At 36.0% G+C, this 16,303-nt stretch overlaps 3 protein-coding genes across 8 annotated transcripts; 1 reads left to right on the forward strand and 2 right to left on the reverse strand.

Annotated features, from left to right (window-relative positions):
- The first annotated feature begins 205 nt into the window (after positions 1-205).
- LOC122399239 (guanylate kinase) lies at positions 206-2,977 on the forward strand. Of its 4 annotated transcripts, XR_006259253.1 has the most exons (6): positions 614-1,040; positions 1,158-1,425; positions 1,505-1,728; positions 1,798-1,905; positions 1,986-2,166; positions 2,895-2,977. XR_006259253.1 is itself a non-coding variant. In XM_043399773.1 (5 exons), the coding sequence occupies exons 2-5, from the start codon at positions 1,169-1,171 to the stop codon at positions 2,909-2,911; spliced, it is 606 nt and encodes a 201-aa protein (XP_043255708.1). In that variant the 5' UTR covers positions 206-315; positions 1,158-1,168; the 3' UTR covers positions 2,912-2,977. The 4 variants fall into 4 exon arrangements, 3 of the variants coding, with proteins under 3 accessions (XP_043255708.1, XP_043255706.1, XP_043255707.1); XM_043399773.1 differs by lacking the exons at positions 614-1,040; positions 1,986-2,166 and adding an exon at positions 206-315; XM_043399771.1 differs by lacking the exon at positions 1,986-2,166 and having other exon boundaries at positions 613-1,040.
- On the reverse strand, positions 1,155-7,503 carry LOC122399238. 3 transcript variants are annotated; one of them, XM_043399769.1, is made up of 4 exons: positions 7,126-7,503; positions 6,463-6,502; positions 3,880-4,925; positions 1,155-1,211 (listed from the first exon to the last, which is right to left on the reverse strand). In XM_043399769.1, exons 1-3 carry the CDS (start codon positions 7,175-7,177, stop codon positions 3,890-3,892), a joined length of 1,128 nt encoding a protein of 375 aa, XP_043255704.1. In that variant the 5' UTR covers positions 7,178-7,503; the 3' UTR covers positions 1,155-1,211; positions 3,880-3,889. The 3 variants fall into 3 exon arrangements, with proteins under 3 accessions (XP_043255704.1, XP_043255705.1, XP_043255702.1); XM_043399770.1 differs by lacking the exon at positions 1,155-1,211 and having other exon boundaries at positions 3,645-4,454; positions 4,569-4,925; XM_043399767.1 differs by lacking the exon at positions 1,155-1,211 and having other exon boundaries at positions 3,645-4,925.
- A 1,978-nt stretch (positions 7,504-9,481) lies between these two features.
- LOC122398958 lies at positions 9,482-14,610 on the reverse strand. Its single transcript, XM_043399227.1, has 5 exons — positions 14,211-14,610; positions 13,464-13,790; positions 12,205-12,463; positions 10,851-11,320; positions 9,482-9,810 (listed from the first exon to the last, which is right to left on the reverse strand). The coding sequence occupies exons 1-5, from the start codon at positions 14,608-14,610 to the stop codon at positions 9,482-9,484; spliced, it is 1,785 nt and encodes a 594-aa protein (XP_043255162.1).
- Positions 14,611-16,303: the final 1,693 nt, after the last annotated feature.

The raw sequence follows: 16,303 nt of genomic DNA on the forward strand, positions 1-16,303 counted from the left end.
CCTCGAGATGGTGATGAAACTCTACAAGCTCACGTATACGTTAGGCATAGTACCTAACCTGCATGTAGTATCCAACCTGATAACATTGCCCTCCATAAGGTAGTGGGGTGAACTATCGATAGTCAGCACTGTCGATACTTTCCGATAGTTTGCAAAAATGATCGTCACCGATAGTACTATCGATAGTTCTCCATCTCTAGTAGGTATTCATTTCAGTTCGTTCCGAACGTGGGTGCTCCCACTTTTCCTTATGAAAATACTAACCACATGTAGCAGTAGTACTTAATAATTTTCTAATATTAATTTCTTGCAAAGGTGAGACGATTTTTGATATTTTAGAAATTATTTCTCCGTCTAATGAATCGAATAGGACAGAGAGAGAGGAGAGTGCGGCCGATGAAGTTGAATTATTTTCACGAACTAATTTTCTTTTCCCATTTGAATTCGATGTATTTCAATGAGAATAAAATAATGTGTGAAATATCAGCTGTAATAAATGAAATGTTCGATCATATCGAGGCAAGGCAACAATGAATGTGATATTTTAATCGTTGCGTATGGTTCAAGTTTCCATAAGAGAACTCGTACAATTTGCGGTATGTTTCGCTCCAGGAAATCAATATTTGCAAGACTTTGTAATCTTATTTCGTTTCATGGCTCGTAGGCATCCCGACGTGTCGTAAACGTCACCAATTATCACGTTGGTTACGATCGTTGAAGTTTCGTTCAATATTACGCGCCTATTTTATATTTGATTTTTCTATATTGATAATATTTCCGGCATTTTTGATCAGTCGTTTTCAGTTCTTCACAATTTCGTTTCCATCGTTGAGTGGAAGTAACTGCGCGATCGTTCGCAAAAATGTTGATAAACGTCTACGTCTATAATTTTCCTCCGTTTTTAAAGTGTCTATTTAAAATATAACAACCTGTGAATATCATGCACTATTTTTAAATTTAAAGTAATAACTTCTAGTTGATAAGAGACATTTTTTTTTTAAATATGATTTCATTTTCGTTGATTAGAAGCATTACAATAGGTATGAAAAAAATGATTTGGTTCCACTAAATCGAATTCTTGTCTTATATAGATTCTATGTAATATTAAGTTTAACAATAAATATATAAATCTATGGTAATATAATGGTTATTTTTAGGTGCTCGTAATATGTTTCACAAAGATCCCCGTCCATTAATACTGTGCGGTCCATCTGGAAGCGGGAAAAGTACATTAATAAAACAATTATTCGAGGAATTCCCAGATAAATTTGGATATTCCATTTCACATACAAGCAGACAGCCCAGGCCGGGCGAGATAGATGGACAACATTATTATTTTACGACTAAAGAGAAGATGCAGAAAGAGATAGAGCAGGGTGAATTCATCGAAACTGCTACCTACAGCGGAAATTTATATGGCACTAGGTGACTATAGATTTTAAATTACAATTTTCTAATAATTCTTACAATGTTTGTTTCAATTATAAGAGTACTTTGTTTTCAGTAAACGTGCGGTGGAAGATGTACAGAAAGCAGGCAAAATGTGCATATTAGATATCGATATGCAAGGTGTGAAACAAATTAAACAAAGTTCCCTTAATCCTCTGTACGTATTTATTAAGCCACCATCCTTGAACGAATTAGAGAAAAGATTAAGAGACAGGCAAACCGAAACGGAAGATTCTTTACAGCGTAGATTATCTGTCGCTAGAACCGAAATAGAATATGGTACGAGTTCCCTAAAAAAAACTATGATTAATAGTTATTTGTAAACATTAATCTATACTAATATTTTAGGTGAACAGCTTGGTAATTTTGATATGGTGATCGAAAACGATGACTTGCCTAAGGCTTATAACAAGCTACGAGAGTTTATACTCTCAAACTTAGGACAATGTAAAACAGGTACGTCATGGAATTTGTATACTAGCGTTTACATGCTTTGTACATCATTTATTATTATCTATATTTTTAATACTTTACAGAATGCTAAACAAATGCTTCCTAAGGATGTGTACTAACTGGAAACTGTAGTATAATCATTTATCATGTGATTTATAATAATAGATAATTATTAGATAATGAAAAGTGCATGGCAAACTCATGTCTAACGATCGAAATACTAGAATCGAGAATAAACTTAGATAAATAATTTTTTATACTGCAGTAAGTTGAGTTTAATATTGGAAAGTAAATATAGAAAAAGATGCTTTAAATTTTTTATGCGTATAATAAGAATAACTTAGTATTACTTCGCTCGATTAAAAGTTTTTCACGCAATATGTTTGTTTGATGCCTTTAGAGGAAGAGAATTTATTTTTACATTTACAAGTGATAGAATGTGGGTAGAAGTTAGTATCGTGCGGTTACCCGACGTGTTGGTTTCGGGTCGGGTATTTTTCTCAGTTTCAGGCGGGGAACCTAAAAATTTATAACATTTAAGTATCTGAATCTGAAAGTTGAACAATTATGTTTTCTTCATATTAATTTAAATAAGGTTTAAGTGCATGTTTGGGTTTCCTACCCGACCCGAGGCTCGGTTACCTGCACATTTCCCTAGTAAAGGTGTAAGTTGTACCTAACTTTGACGAAACTTTCACTTTGTCGCAGAGTAATCGAATAATTTAACACAACATACGGTGTTAAACAGATGTAGATATTTATGACGAAACTAAAACTGTTAGTTATTATTCGCATGACTAAGAGTGTTCGGAAATTATACGAAATATTGTTCCCTTAAAAGTTTGATCGTTTCTTACTAATTCTTACTAATTTTACTGCCACTTATACTTAATTCGCATTAAATAAGTATGTGCATGTTGTACGATAATGCAACAAGCTTTGACTTGTTTTCATTTTTGGTAATGGTTAACGAGAGCGTGAAATGGTTGTAGAAAAAAGGATATCTTAATGTATCTGTGGGGAGAACCGTCAATTTGTGTGGAAACAGATTTTAGAACGGATTAGATATCCAAAAGTAAAAAAAGTGGAGAATTAAATATAATATTCTAGATGTAGCTAACTGAGATTATTCACCAAACGAAGTTGTGTTCCAATAGCGTAGGTTACTTATAAAGTACTTGTGATTTTGTCCTCGTACTTGTCTTTATATTAACAGACATACCATTAATTACGTCATTTCAGAATCAATTCACAAATTCATTTTTTGCCTCATCGAAGTGAAAGGAGAAAGTATCGCGCTGACATTCCTATATAAAGGGTCTCATATATATTTTGTTCATTCCATTAAGGAAAATCGCGTTCGAAACTTAAAACGAATGTACTCGCATATTTTGAAAGAATAATCATCGTTTCATCATAATCATTTTTATATCATTATTTTCATTGTTTCGTTCATCGAACTTGAGCATGTTGTTGCTTCCACGATCGTGAAAAGTAAATATTTTCCTATACATGGTTATTACTTGTTAATACATGTATGGTTAATTTGTATAGTGATAATGTAATATTTAAATAGACAAAATGTAGTGACATATGTACATGTTGTTATAGAAAGTTATACTATTGTTGTAACATACTATATTGAATAAATATTTTAAATGGTACATCATTCTTATAAATTGTTCTTAACAAACAAAATAAGCAACGTTTAATCAACTAAATTATTTTCGAATATCCCGTAACGTTTGTAAATTCTAGATTTAATATGCGTGTAGTGTTTTGTAAAATGTAGATGAATTGAACGCCTTTGAAGTAATAAACGACTAACATGTGCAACATAAAAACTATTACATCCGGAAACAAGTCGGATACGACAAATGTTTCGTAAATTTTCAATAATAAATTCGCGAGACCAGAAAGATCTCAGTGAAGATCCCGATCTGCAAAAGGTAAACTTTATTCTGTTTTAATACCAACTTTGAATTATTCACGATTGATGACGTCGAGAGTAGTCGCGTTTCGGCCATTCCCCGTGATGATGACGAGTCTTGTGTTTGGGCACCTCGCTGATTTCGATGGACGCTACCTTCACGTCTTTGTCCTCCTGCGTCTTCTTCATTTCCTCTCGAATGATATTGTCCCCATAATTTCTAGGCATAGTCTCTTTCGCGGTTTCCTTCGCCTCGGACACGACGCGATCTTTATTCTCTAAAGACACGATCGGTTTCTTCGAGAAAATATAATTAATGACCTGAGGTCGAGGCGCGAATATATTCTCCGATGGATAAGGATCGACGATCGATTTAGGATTTTCTGCATCCTTCATCAAAGGTGCATTAGCCTCTTTGGCGCCCAAAACTTGTACGATTTCCTGTTTGGAAGGCGATTGGTTCTGGTATCGAATCGATTCGAGAGTTCCCAAAGAATTTTTGCCAGCTGTGTCTCGTGCGGTCAATCTTCTCATCGCATTCGGAATCCTTTGATCGTCGGACGATCGAATTCGTCCTGACAAATCCGACGGTTCCTCGCGAACTTCCTCGTACAATTCCCGCCTAAAATCACGGCCATCTTTGAAGGCGTCCGGTCCAATTCCGCGGTCTGATTGTTCGATTCCGTATCTCGGGTCAGGGACGACTATTTGTCGACGATATATGGGATCCTGGTACCTGGCACGATCCAAATAACTCTCGAGGGTGTTCCAGTTCTCTAGGTCCCGGGAAATCGCTCTTCTGGCCAGACTGGAGATTTCCTTTATGTCCAAAGGTTGCTCGTTCGCCCGTGGCGGGAAACGATCGTCTCGTGCGTCCCGTGGAACACTTCCCGCCAAATTCTGTCGATTGTCCAGTTGAACGATGTTGTTCGAGTAGGCGAGGCGTTGGGAAGGTATTTGATAGCTCTTTTCCAAGACTGCCCCTCGGTCGAAATAACGTTTCTCTTGATAATTGCCACGGAGTTCGTCGTTGCTGTCCGGATAATAGGCTTCGTAGAACACTGGCCCCCTGTCGAGATCGTAGCTCTCGTAGCTAGGGGAGGAAGAATATGAGGTTAGGTCTTAATTTACGGGATTTGGATTAGGTCGTTATTTACACAGTTACTTTCGAAATTTAATATGTATATTTCTACGTATCTTTAACGTAAACTGTAGTAATAAAGGCATTTAATGAAAATAAATTAAGAGTTGATAAGTGGTTAAAATGCTGCTTATGAATCTAACCTTAACTAATGTAGCTAGGGGAGGAAGAGTATGAGGTTAGGTCTTAATTTACGGGATTTGGATTAGGTCGTTATTTACACTGTTACTTTCGAAATTTAATATGTATATTTCTACGTATCTTTAACGTAAACTGTAGTAATAAAGGCATTTAACGAAAATAAATTAAGAGTTGATAAGTGGTTAAAATGCTGCTCATGAATCTAACCTTAACTATTGTAGCTAAGGGAGGAAGAATATGAGATTAGGTCTTAATTTACGGGATTTGGATTAGGTCGTTATTTACACAGTTCCTTTCGAAATTTAGTATGTATGTAATATGTATATTTCTACGTATCTTTAACGTAAATAAATTAAGAGTTGATAAGTGGTTAAAATGCTGCTTATGAATCTAACCTTAACTGTCGTAGCTAAGGGAGGAAGAATATGAGATTAGGTCTTAATTTACGGGATTTGGATTAGGTCGTTATTTACACAGTTACTTTCGAAATTTAGTATGTATGTAATATGTGTATTTTTACGTATCTTTAACGTAAATTGTAATGTGTAATAAAGGCATTTAACGAAAATAAATTAAGAGTTGATAAGTGGTTAAAATGCTGCTCATGAATCTAACCTTAACTATTGTAGCTAAGGGAGGAAGAATATGAGATTAGGTCTTAATTTACGGGATTTGGATTAGGTCGTTATTTACACAGTTCCTTTCGAAATTTAGTATGTATGTAATATGTGTATTTTTACGTATCTTTAACGTAAATTGTAATGTGTAATAAAGGCATTTAACGAAAATAAATTAAGAGCTGATGCGTGGTTGAAATCTAACCTTAACTATTCATCATCCTCTGTCACCATAACTGACTCTTTATTCCCAACGTGGCAAAAACTGAATGCCGAGTATGAAATTTCGTCACGTTCTCCGTGCAAATATCCACTTTCACGGTATTATTTTTCTCGTTATTAAAACAATTCTCCGCGAGGAATTACTTTTTCCCTCGAGAAGGAACTATATACAGAATACTTCTTCAGAATTCATAATCAGATTGAGACGAGCGATCTCGAATTCTTATACAAGTGACAATTATAAAACCTCATAAACTATAACTAGTCTGTTTTAATCGAATCAATGGAATTAATTATTCTTTAATTTCTTCAATTTCATTGGAAAGGGAAAATATATTTCTATTACAAATTTTCTATTATTGCTTCCGTGGATCGATTATAGGAAAATTCGTTTATTGGAAATGTATTTTTGTTCCTCTATTTCGAGCAATCAACGTTCTACTGTACCTTGGTTCCCCTCTCTGTTTGCGTGGTGTTTAAAACACAAAAGTAGAAATTTAATTACTTACCGGTGAATATCGGAATTCCACGCGAGAACCGATGATATTCCTAGCAGAAAAAGAGACGATTAATTAAGTGGTATTTTTATAGCTGCTGATTTCAAGCTTTCGGAGTGTGGGTGGAGGTACGATCTCAAGTGGAATGCACTTGACGTATTCGATTCAAGTGTAATTAACTGCAATTAGATTGAAATATTCGCGCGGTTTTATTTGGAATTTATTTCGTCGCGTTTCGATCGTGCACGAAAAATTGCATAGCTCGACGTGAGAAATGCTATTCAAATTTACAAATGACAACAATTTATCGAACATCTCGTTATTAATAATGTTTCAGAGACATCGAGGCGAATTTCTTTTTTCTTTAATAAGATATTATCAGAATATTTTCTTCAGTTCCATAGAACGAAGATCACTTTTAATACGAATTCTATAAACTACGCCAAATAATTATTTAAAGTCACAAATATTTGGTATAGTACGATCGATATTTACATAGTGTGATTCGTATCGGAAAATTGGAAAATATCAACGTTCGTGAATTAATATTAATTATTGAATTTCAGAATTTAAAACGAAACACTAGCGTTCAGGGTCGCCTTCGTGTTTTTTTTTCGCTGACAAATCGAACACGAGGATGGGAGACGTAAAGTTAGATGTGAATTAGGTACGTACCTATCGAAATTGTTATCGCTATCGTTGGTAGCAGACAATCTTTAAGAGCCATGATCCTATCTTGTAGCAACGACAACTGAGCTTCTACGAGGGACGAGCACGCGTATTTTCAGATGTCCCTAAAATAAACCACCATTTCCTACGGGCCTCGCTGACTAATTCTCACGTAGAAACCGGCGCTGGAAAACTCACCGATGCACACCGCGAATATGGCTCGATAATACGCGAAAAATATCATCGACAATAATTAATGACGATCGCTTCCATAACTGTTCGAACGTCTCGTTCGAAAAGCAATTTTATCCGCGATACGGTTTCTCGATCGATTTGATCAATTTATCGAAAAGTAAATGATTGAATGGAACGTCTCCTCGTTACATTTTCAGCTCTCAAACGTACGAATAACTGATTCACTGTGGCGCGTATAAGCTTTTATATTCAAGCAACGATAAATCTGTCGTTTGCTGAATCAATTGTTTTCTCGTCCTTCCTAATAACACATACATTTTAATGGGAGATTCTAAAGGCCAAAATAAAACGAAAATCAAGAATATCAATTTCTTGACTGAGGCTTCGTTAAAAAGTTATTAAAAAATTAAATTAAAGAATTTCAAATCATTCTGAAAAAATTATTTGCGATTAGGGGGGTCAATTACAATCATTTTTGGTCAATAGACATACCCCCGAAATCCTACCCACTTTTGAGAAAAAAATTCGAGAAGGTATACAATTTTTCGACAAAATTAAAAAATTCGAATCGTTCTAAAAAAATTACTTTTGGTTGCTAGGGTAAATTATAATCATTTTTGGTGAATACACATAGTTTCGAATTCCTACGCGTTTTCGAGAAAAAAATTCGAGTAGGTATGAAATTTTTCGACAAAATTAAAAAATTTCAAATTGTTCTAAAAAAATTACTTTTGATTGCTAGGGTCAATTATAATCATTTTTGGTGAATAGACATACCCCCGAAATCCTACCCACTTTCTAGAAAAAAATTCGAGAAGGTATGGAGTTTTTCGTCAAAATTAAAAAATTTCAAATCGTTCTGGAAAAATTATTTTCGGTTACGGGGGTTAATTACAATTATTTTTTGTCAATAGACATACCCCTGAAATCCTACGCATTTTCGAGAAAAAAATTCAGTAATTGCTTAAATGTTTCGATGAAAAAAAAATTTTCGAATTGTTCTGGAAAAATTATTTTCGGTTATGAGGGTCAATTACAATCATTTTTGGTTAATAGACATACCTTCGAAATCCTACGCATTTTCGAGAAAAAAATTCAGTAAGTGCTTAAATTTTTCGATGAAAAAAAAATTTTCGAATTGTTCTGGAAAAATTATTTTCGGTTATGGGGGTCAATTACAATCATTTTTGGTTAATAGATATATCACCGAAGTCCTACGCATTTCCGAGAAAAAAATTCAGTATGAGCGAAACTTTAAACATTCGTAACTTTTTAACAAAGTCTCCATCAACAAATTGGAATTCTTGATTTTCGTCCTATTTTGGACGCCTTTATATCTGTATACGATAAAATGACCGATTCAGTCGTTTTCGACATTCGGTTTTGTCAACGATGCGTAATTAAATTTAAATAGAATATTTACAAATGAAATTCAATTTTTCGCTGATTTTACAAAGAATAGGAGTTTCTTGCTCAAGGATATACTCTCGTCTGCGTTCAGCTGTGGTCATCGAATAAAACTGAATACGTAATATATCTCTGTGTACTGCGGCGGTTTAAATCGAATATTCTGTTTTATAGAAAGTTTGGTTGCCTGTAGCGACGAAGAAATCCCACGAGCGAAAAGTAAAGAATTCAAGATGTAAGATCCAGAACTAAACACAGTTTATTGTAGATGATTAAACCCTCCAATGGAAGAACTACTGTTTTACTGATTTTAAAGTCTCCGTTTCCGCTCTGTTTCAATATTTCAAGCGATGCAAAATATTCAATGATACTATTTCAAGTTCGCCACTCTCTATGCAAAATAATTTAATCAGTCGTATATTGGATGAATATTTTGTATGCAAAACGTGGAAGATATTTTAATATATTTTTATATTGAATATCTGTTGTACCTCGTTATGCAATGACGCAAAATATTCAATGATACTACTTTGAGCTCGCCACTCTCTATGTAAAATAATTTAATCAGTCGTATATTGGATGAATATTTTCCACGCAATATATGGTGGATATTTTAATATATCTTTATATTGAATATTTATTGTATCTCGTTGTGTATTGCTTAAAAGTTAATCCGCAAGGGATACCATACGAGCGTGTCGTTTATTATTGTTACCACGTGAACGAGGAAGTAAATGGAATGGAAACAGAACGACCGCAATTATTCGACCGTGAAATCCGTTTTTCTTCTCGATTTTCCAAAGCTCAGCCAGCCTTTCTCGTTGAAGAAGACGATAATGGACGACAGCAATCCCGTCCCGAGCACGAAAAAGCAAACTTGCACGTCGTTCAATTGGAACGGTACGAAACCGTGTTTCGAGTGCCAGTGATGACCGTCTATATTCACTTTCATCTTCACCGCGATCTCACGGATCGAATGGATCCTCCACTGTGTCGGCAATCCAGCCTGGTTCAATTTGCCAATTATCGCGTTGATTCTTTCGCGGAAAATCGAGTTGCTTGGCAGGAGACACGCCAAAGAGAACTGGGCTGCAATCATCAACAGAAGTCATCAATCTATTTTAAAAAATAGCTGAAATTTTAGAAACACCTATTGCTAATCCATATATAAAAATCGTGCAAGAAAACACAACGATTTTTTAAAAGAAAGCCTAAAGGGGTTGAAATTAAGCGGAAAGTTGGATGGAAGAAGCCTCCAGCAACCACTTTAAATTATAAAAATACTCTGAAAGAGGCTTGAAATAAAATTATTAAGAAGAAGACAAAAAATGTCTTAAATTCATCCTCTTTGTGATGTATTTTACTAAATTTAAAGTACCTTGTAGAACAGCGTTGTCTAAAAGTTATCTTACTCGAAGTCATTCGAATGCTGGAGGTTCTATAATATTATTAATGCGTCCCAGTGACACTCCTATTGTTGTTAACGGGGTTAAACTCGCGTATTCGTCAGGGTGCCGTCCGTCGAAACATTTTTCAATGGGTTTTACCAACAGTGGTATTACACACTATCCGTCACCGTTCTGTCTGACGCTCCCTTTGAAGAACATTTGACGGACGGTTGCCTGATGGATAGTATGGATTCGGGTTAAGTCGCATGGAATAGTAGGATCAAATATGATATAACGCCCCAAACGATTCATCGATGCCAGAAAATGACGCGTGCAATATATTAAATACCTAACACGATGTACTGTAATCGAGACAAAATTCAATAAGGGATTGTTAAAATCCTCCAAACATCCAAGGATAAAAAAAAGCAGAGATGACTGTAAAATTTCCAAAATTTTCTTCGTATCAGTGAAAATAATGGAGATAATTACTATCATCAGAGCTATTTAATTATCTAGAATATCGTGGTCTAGAATTTCATTTGTTGAAACGGAATTTCACTCGTTAACTGAATTCCTGTATGATTGAATCGACTGATCTGAATGTGAAGCACGGTTATTTGAGCGAAAAATCAATAGCCAGTGGGAAGATTCAGTGAACTTTTATCATATGTACTATTCACCCCTAACAGGGGCGGAGGTAAGTGGAGTTGTACAGTATTTATAAAATTCATCGCCCACCTGGGCATTCCTTCACAGAGTGAAGCATGTGCGCTCCAGTTTTGTCTATCAGGGACTCTTTTATTAAAGGGCAATACTGATCCCTGAGGAGTCCGCTGATATTGCGATGGAAAGCGGTCTCCTCGATGTTGTTTGGCGCGTATATCATCCTATCGCGCAGCTTCCTCAAAACCGGACTCAAGTCGGGATCGTTCTCCGACCCGAACACGTCTCTGACGCTGTAAGAGAAAAATCCTATGGGCAGTCCAGATGCTTCCAGCTCCTCCATGTTGTCGATATCCTTGTAGAACATGTCTTTCGCGAAGCAGTCGTAGAGCGCGCCGTTGAATATACCTATTAGAGTCACGCTGCTGAAGAAAACACCTGCCAAGAGTCGCCTCTCGGCGCTCGAGTTTGGCAGAGGAATCGGGCAACCTGCGCTGGCGAGGAACATGTGGAACGCTGTGGATTTGATGTCAGCTTTTTTAGCCCTGAGGATGAAAAAGACAACAATTTCTCTGTTAATTTGGAAGCTGGAAGTTGCTGGTAATTAGCCAGAGGATTCTTAATCCTTTGCACTCCAATGACGATGTTACTCGATTTAAAGTCTATGTATACCTAACTAACGAAACTTAGAATAAAGTAATTAGATAATTTCTCTGGGACAAAGGGCAATTTTAATATTCTTTAAAATGGTATCACAATATTCAAGGGAGTGCAAAGGGTTGACAAATCTGGACTCAGAAGTGGACGTTCTTTTACAAGTTTTAATGACCAAAGGATATGGGGCTTTTCAATGGAGAAAGAAAAGGAGAGGAAATCAAAGGAGCTAAAGAGATGGTTGATGAATTAGGAGTAGGGATTCGTACCTTGCCCCACTCCTCAATATTCCTCGAGCTGGGCTACCTGGGTCTGGGACCCGCATTCAGTTTCGGGAAGCATCCGTGGAAGCTGTTATTGCGAGGTATCCTTGTCAACACAGCCCGTGGAACATTGAGGAGTGGGAGAAGGTCGGAGAACAGTAAGAATCTACTGTGCTGCAGGTAAACACCTGAGACAACTCATCCAAGTACGTTAGAGAATCTTACGTATCGATTAATAGTATAATGCAATGAAAATAAGTGTTTGCTCATTCTCTTATAGAAAATTATGGTAAACTTTACAAGCTTCATTAGAAATGAATCATCTTGACTGCTTTGGTAGTTCCAGTGTTAAATGCGTTGGTTCAGCTAGTGTCTGGAAGCCAACTCGAACGAAGAATAATAACTCCAAGTGTGTGATCATTGTTTTATACGTAAATATGAATCTTCGAGCGTCTAAGTTTACCGCGATAGGGGGTTAAACAGTGGACGATGAAGTTTGATCGCGGCCTCACCTTCGTGGCGTAAATACTTGCACGTAGTACCATGCCAGGCATACTATAATGTGCGAAAGTAGCATGCATAGCCATAAAGAGGATTCGAATATGTAGTATATCCTGAAACCCTTTGGTATCGTGGCTGCTTTCGGCGTTACAACGCAAATCTTGTCGAAACCCACGGTTGTTGTAAATTCCACGCCGCTCATATCGTTTACATACTTCTTCACGAAGAACGTGGCGAAGGACGCTACTACTCTCCGATACACCACGTCGCCTAAACAATAAAACGATTTTCACTACTCGATAGAAAATACATCACGTATCGTGACTATAAAACCAATGTAAAATTGTCAATTTTTATACGTTGTTGAAATAATGATAAGTGTAGCATATTTGAAATTGTGTTAAACGATATTCTGCCAACGAAGGGTAAATTGTATGGAAAAAGGAAGAATTACAGAAAAATTATTCCTGTTTCATAACTATAAAACCGCAATAACGGGGTACTCTTTATTAATCAAATTATACGAATATTACGCTGAGAATAGAATTGAATTCAGTTATAACAATAATTTAATAACGCGTAGAATTGAATTCAGTTATAACAATAATTTAATAACGCGTAGAATTGAATTCAGTTATAACAATAATTTAATAACGCGTAGAATTGAATTCAGTTATAACAATAATTTAATAACGCGTAGAATTGAATTCAGTTATAACAATAATTTAATAACGCGTAGAATTGAATTCAGTTATAAGAATAATTTAATAACTAATTTAAACAATTTGAATTAGTCGATTCTTTATACTTAGAATAAATATAATTCAACTGTTCCTAAGGAAACATACTTTTTTCAAATTTTAACAAGAATATATATAACATTGAAAATTTTAGGGTGATTTCACAGTTATGACACGTAGTATAGTAACATAGGAATAGAAACATTCTTGTAATCTTAAAATTTTATAGTAGAACTATTATTATCCGAATTAATGAGACTATTCAGTGAGAGATCTAGAAAAATTAAAAAGAATAGAAAAATCCTTATAATCTTAAAATTTTATAGTGGAACAATTTTTATCCGAATTAATGAGATTGTTCAGAGAATCTAGAAAAATTGAAAGGAGAAGAGGGTTTAAAATAAAATGGCGACTCATCTAGGAGCGTTCATCAAAGTTAACGCTTTCGTAGGACATATTCACCCGTTTGCAAGTAAAATGAAAATGATAACTAATGAAAACAGCTAAAAAACAGTGAACTTCGTGATTACCTAGGGCCCCGCTGATCGTGCCGTTTTTCATCAGGTGACCGTACCTTTCCTCGGTCTTTGGCTCGACGACGTTTATGGTAAAATTCAATTTCTTTGCTATAACGCCTAACAGGATCCCGCTGGTGCCATTATATCCCCCCGAATAAGAGTAGATTGAATTTGGATCCACTTTCCCTTGGATTTTACTAGCTTCCTGGATTTGATCGAAAATGCTCACGTTGAATTTGTACCGGTTGAAGTTGAGAGTGCGTCGGTACGTCAACGTCGATAGCAAGTGCAGCATGTGTCTCTTCGAAGTTGCGTTTACGGCCTCCAGTTTTCCCCACGCTGAAACGATTGCTCTATTAAAATGCTAAATAAGTACACGGGGTGTCGTAAAAGCCACCAGACTATCTAACAACAAGTTCCACAATTAATTATCTATTTTTCGAGTAGAAATTTACAAAGAGGATGTCGAAATCTACCAGCGTATCGGTATAAATTATAGTTAAATCGGTGTCATCGAAGGTCTTACACCATCCTCGTGTTCTATTTCTCGAGCACCCCGTGTGCATGGTAATACGTACGTACATCGCGACGGGGCGTATCTTTAATGAATTTAATATCAAGCGTACATGTAATATTCATGTAATCCGATCGTTCAAGCCTAACGTGGAGCGACAATTTGTCGTATATGTTACGCTAAAACGCATTTACGGTCGCGGTCGACGCGTTCTCGTCGCAACACTTTGTTAAATATTTGTGTACCCGTTTCATTAATCACGGCGAACGGATTGTAGGAGTATATATCGCGGTTTTTGTCGTCCGACAGTGGCTCGTTTGCAAATACATTTTGAATGCGACGCTCCAGCCAGAGTTTCCTAAGCGTCCCATCGATCAACGGTTTTCTATCGTTTAACTTCGCCAGGGAATCGTTCCAAATCGTCAGCACGATGAAATGCTCCCTGCTGTTCCACTCGAAGGGAGTTTCGGCGACTAACAATTTCTCAAAGGCGTCGTTGTCACCGAAGAAAATAATGTTCACGTTCCAGAGATCCAAATAATAATCGTTCTTCTCCCGGGTCCTACGTATGCTCCATTTACGATGAAAAAGATTCACCGTGGACGCGAATCTTCGTATTGCTTGTCGTTTATTCGCGTTTGCCATTGGTCCTGTGTTCGATGTTATTGAACGATAGCAATCTCGATAGTGGTTCGCGAGAGAGTGGACTTTTAATAAGACAACTGCTTCGCAATATTCGGTAGTAGTTTGAAGGAGAACGTCGAAGAAGTGGCGCAGAGTTTCCGAGCTGTTCGCGAAAACGCCATGGAAAACGAAGGTCCTCGTTTTGGGGAGGGTGCACAGAATCTCTGTCCAATATTCGATAGCTCGCTGGAACGTTCCATTGGGATCTGTAGCTTGACAGGGAATCGATGGTACCAGCAAAAGTCCCACCAGTAACGTTCTGAAAATCATCTGGAGAACAAATTTAAACAATTATAATACTGTTCCTTATTAAAAATAAAAATAGAACCGATACTAGAACAGTTATAACATCACTTCCTTCTCCCTAGTTTCTGCTATCACTACAATCTTACTAATGAAGATACTTCAGCCATTTCTGTTTCAGATTAGCGGATGGAATCAGCCAGTGGAGCAGCCATTAAACAAGAAGTTACAACTCCCACAATTTTTAATATCTTTCCACGAAAAAAATACTGTGCATGCTCGTAAGATGAGTAAATATATCCGCAAAATCACAGCACGAAACAGTCTATCTACCAATGAAAAAAAAAATCACAAAAAATGACAGTCTAGATACCTTTTCGGAACAGTCATTAAACAAGAAGTTACAACTCCCACAATTTTTAATATCTTTCCACGAAAAAAATACTGTACATGCTCATAAGATGAGTAAACATATCCGCAAAATCTCAGCACGAAACAGTCTATCTACCAATGAAAAAAAAAATCACAAAAAATGACAGTCTAGATACCTTTTCGGAACAGTCATTAAACAAGAAGTTACAACTCCCACAATTTTCAATATCTTTCCACGAAAAAAATACTGTGCATGCTCATAAGATGAGTAAATATATCCGCAAAATCTCAGCACGAAGCAGCCTATCTACCAATGAAAAAAAAATCATAAAAAATGACAGTCTAGATACCTTTTCGGAACAGCCATTAAACAAGAAGTTACAACTCCCACAATTTTTAATATCTTTCCACGAAAAAAATACTGTGCATGCTCATAAGATGAGTAAATATATTCTCAAAATCTCAGTACGAAGCAGCCTATCTACCAATGAAAAAAAAATCATAAAAAATGACAGTCTAGATACCTTTTCGGAACAGTCATTAAACAAGAAGTTACAACTCCTACAATTTTCAATATCTTTCCACGAAAAAAATACTGTGCATGCTCATAAGATGAGTAAATATATCCGCAAAATCACAGCACGAAACAGTCTATCTACCAATGAAAAAAAAAATCACAAAAAATGACAGTCTAGATACCTTTTCGGAACAGCCATTAAACAAGAAGTTACAACTCCCACAATTTTTAATATCTTTCCACGAAAAAAATACTGTGCATGCTCATAAGATGAGTAAATATATTCTCAAAATCTCAGTACGAAGCAGCCTATCTACCAATGAAAAAAAAATCATAAAAAATGACAGTCTAGATACCTTTTCGGAACAGCCATTAAACAAGAAGTTACAACTCCCACAATTTTTAATATCTTTCCACGAAAAAAATACTGTGCATGCTCATAAGATGAGTAAATATATTCTCAAAATCTCAGTACGAAGCAGCCTATCTACCAATGAAAAAAAAATCATAAAAAATGACAGT

This window comes from Colletes gigas, unplaced genomic scaffold, assembly GCF_013123115.1.
Source record: "Colletes gigas isolate AHSC1104 unplaced genomic scaffold, ASM1312311v1 Colletes_gigas_Sc00012, whole genome shotgun sequence".
Classification (NCBI taxonomy): Eukaryota; Metazoa; Arthropoda; class Insecta; order Hymenoptera; family Colletidae; genus Colletes; species Colletes gigas.

Excerpts from the sequence above, each read along its gene's own strand:
- LOC122399238 (XM_043399769.1), bottom strand. The coding sequence starts at position 7,177 with ATGGCTCTTAAAGATTGTCTGCTACCAACGATAGCGATAACAATTTCG. Across the intron at positions 6,503-7,125 it reads AGCGATAACAATTTCGATAG|GAATATCATCGGTTCTCGCG; the intron begins GTACGTACCTAA and ends TTTTTCTGCTAG. Across the intron at positions 4,926-6,462 it reads TGGAATTCCGATATTCACCG|CTACGAGAGCTACGATCTCG; the intron begins GTAAGTAATTAA and ends TTCCTCCCCTAG.
- LOC122399239 (XM_043399771.1), top strand. The coding sequence starts at position 1,004 with ATGATTTCATTTTCGTTGATTAGAAGCATTACAATAG. Across the intron at positions 1,426-1,504 it reads GGAAATTTATATGGCACTAG|TAAACGTGCGGTGGAAGATG; the intron begins GTGACTATAGAT and ends CTTTGTTTTCAG. Across the intron at positions 1,729-1,797 it reads TAGAACCGAAATAGAATATG|GTGAACAGCTTGGTAATTTT; the intron begins GTACGAGTTCCC and ends CTAATATTTTAG.
- LOC122398958 (XM_043399227.1), bottom strand. The coding sequence starts at position 14,610 with ATGGCAAACGCGAATAAACGACAAGCAATACGAAGATTCGCGTCCACG. Across the intron at positions 13,791-14,210 it reads CGCCGTGATTAATGAAACGG|CGTGGGGAAAACTGGAGGCC; the intron begins GTACACAAATAT and ends CAATCGTTTCAG. Across the intron at positions 12,464-13,463 it reads CACGATCAGCGGGGCCCTAG|GCGACGTGGTGTATCGGAGA; the intron begins GTAATCACGAAG and ends TTTATTGTTTAG.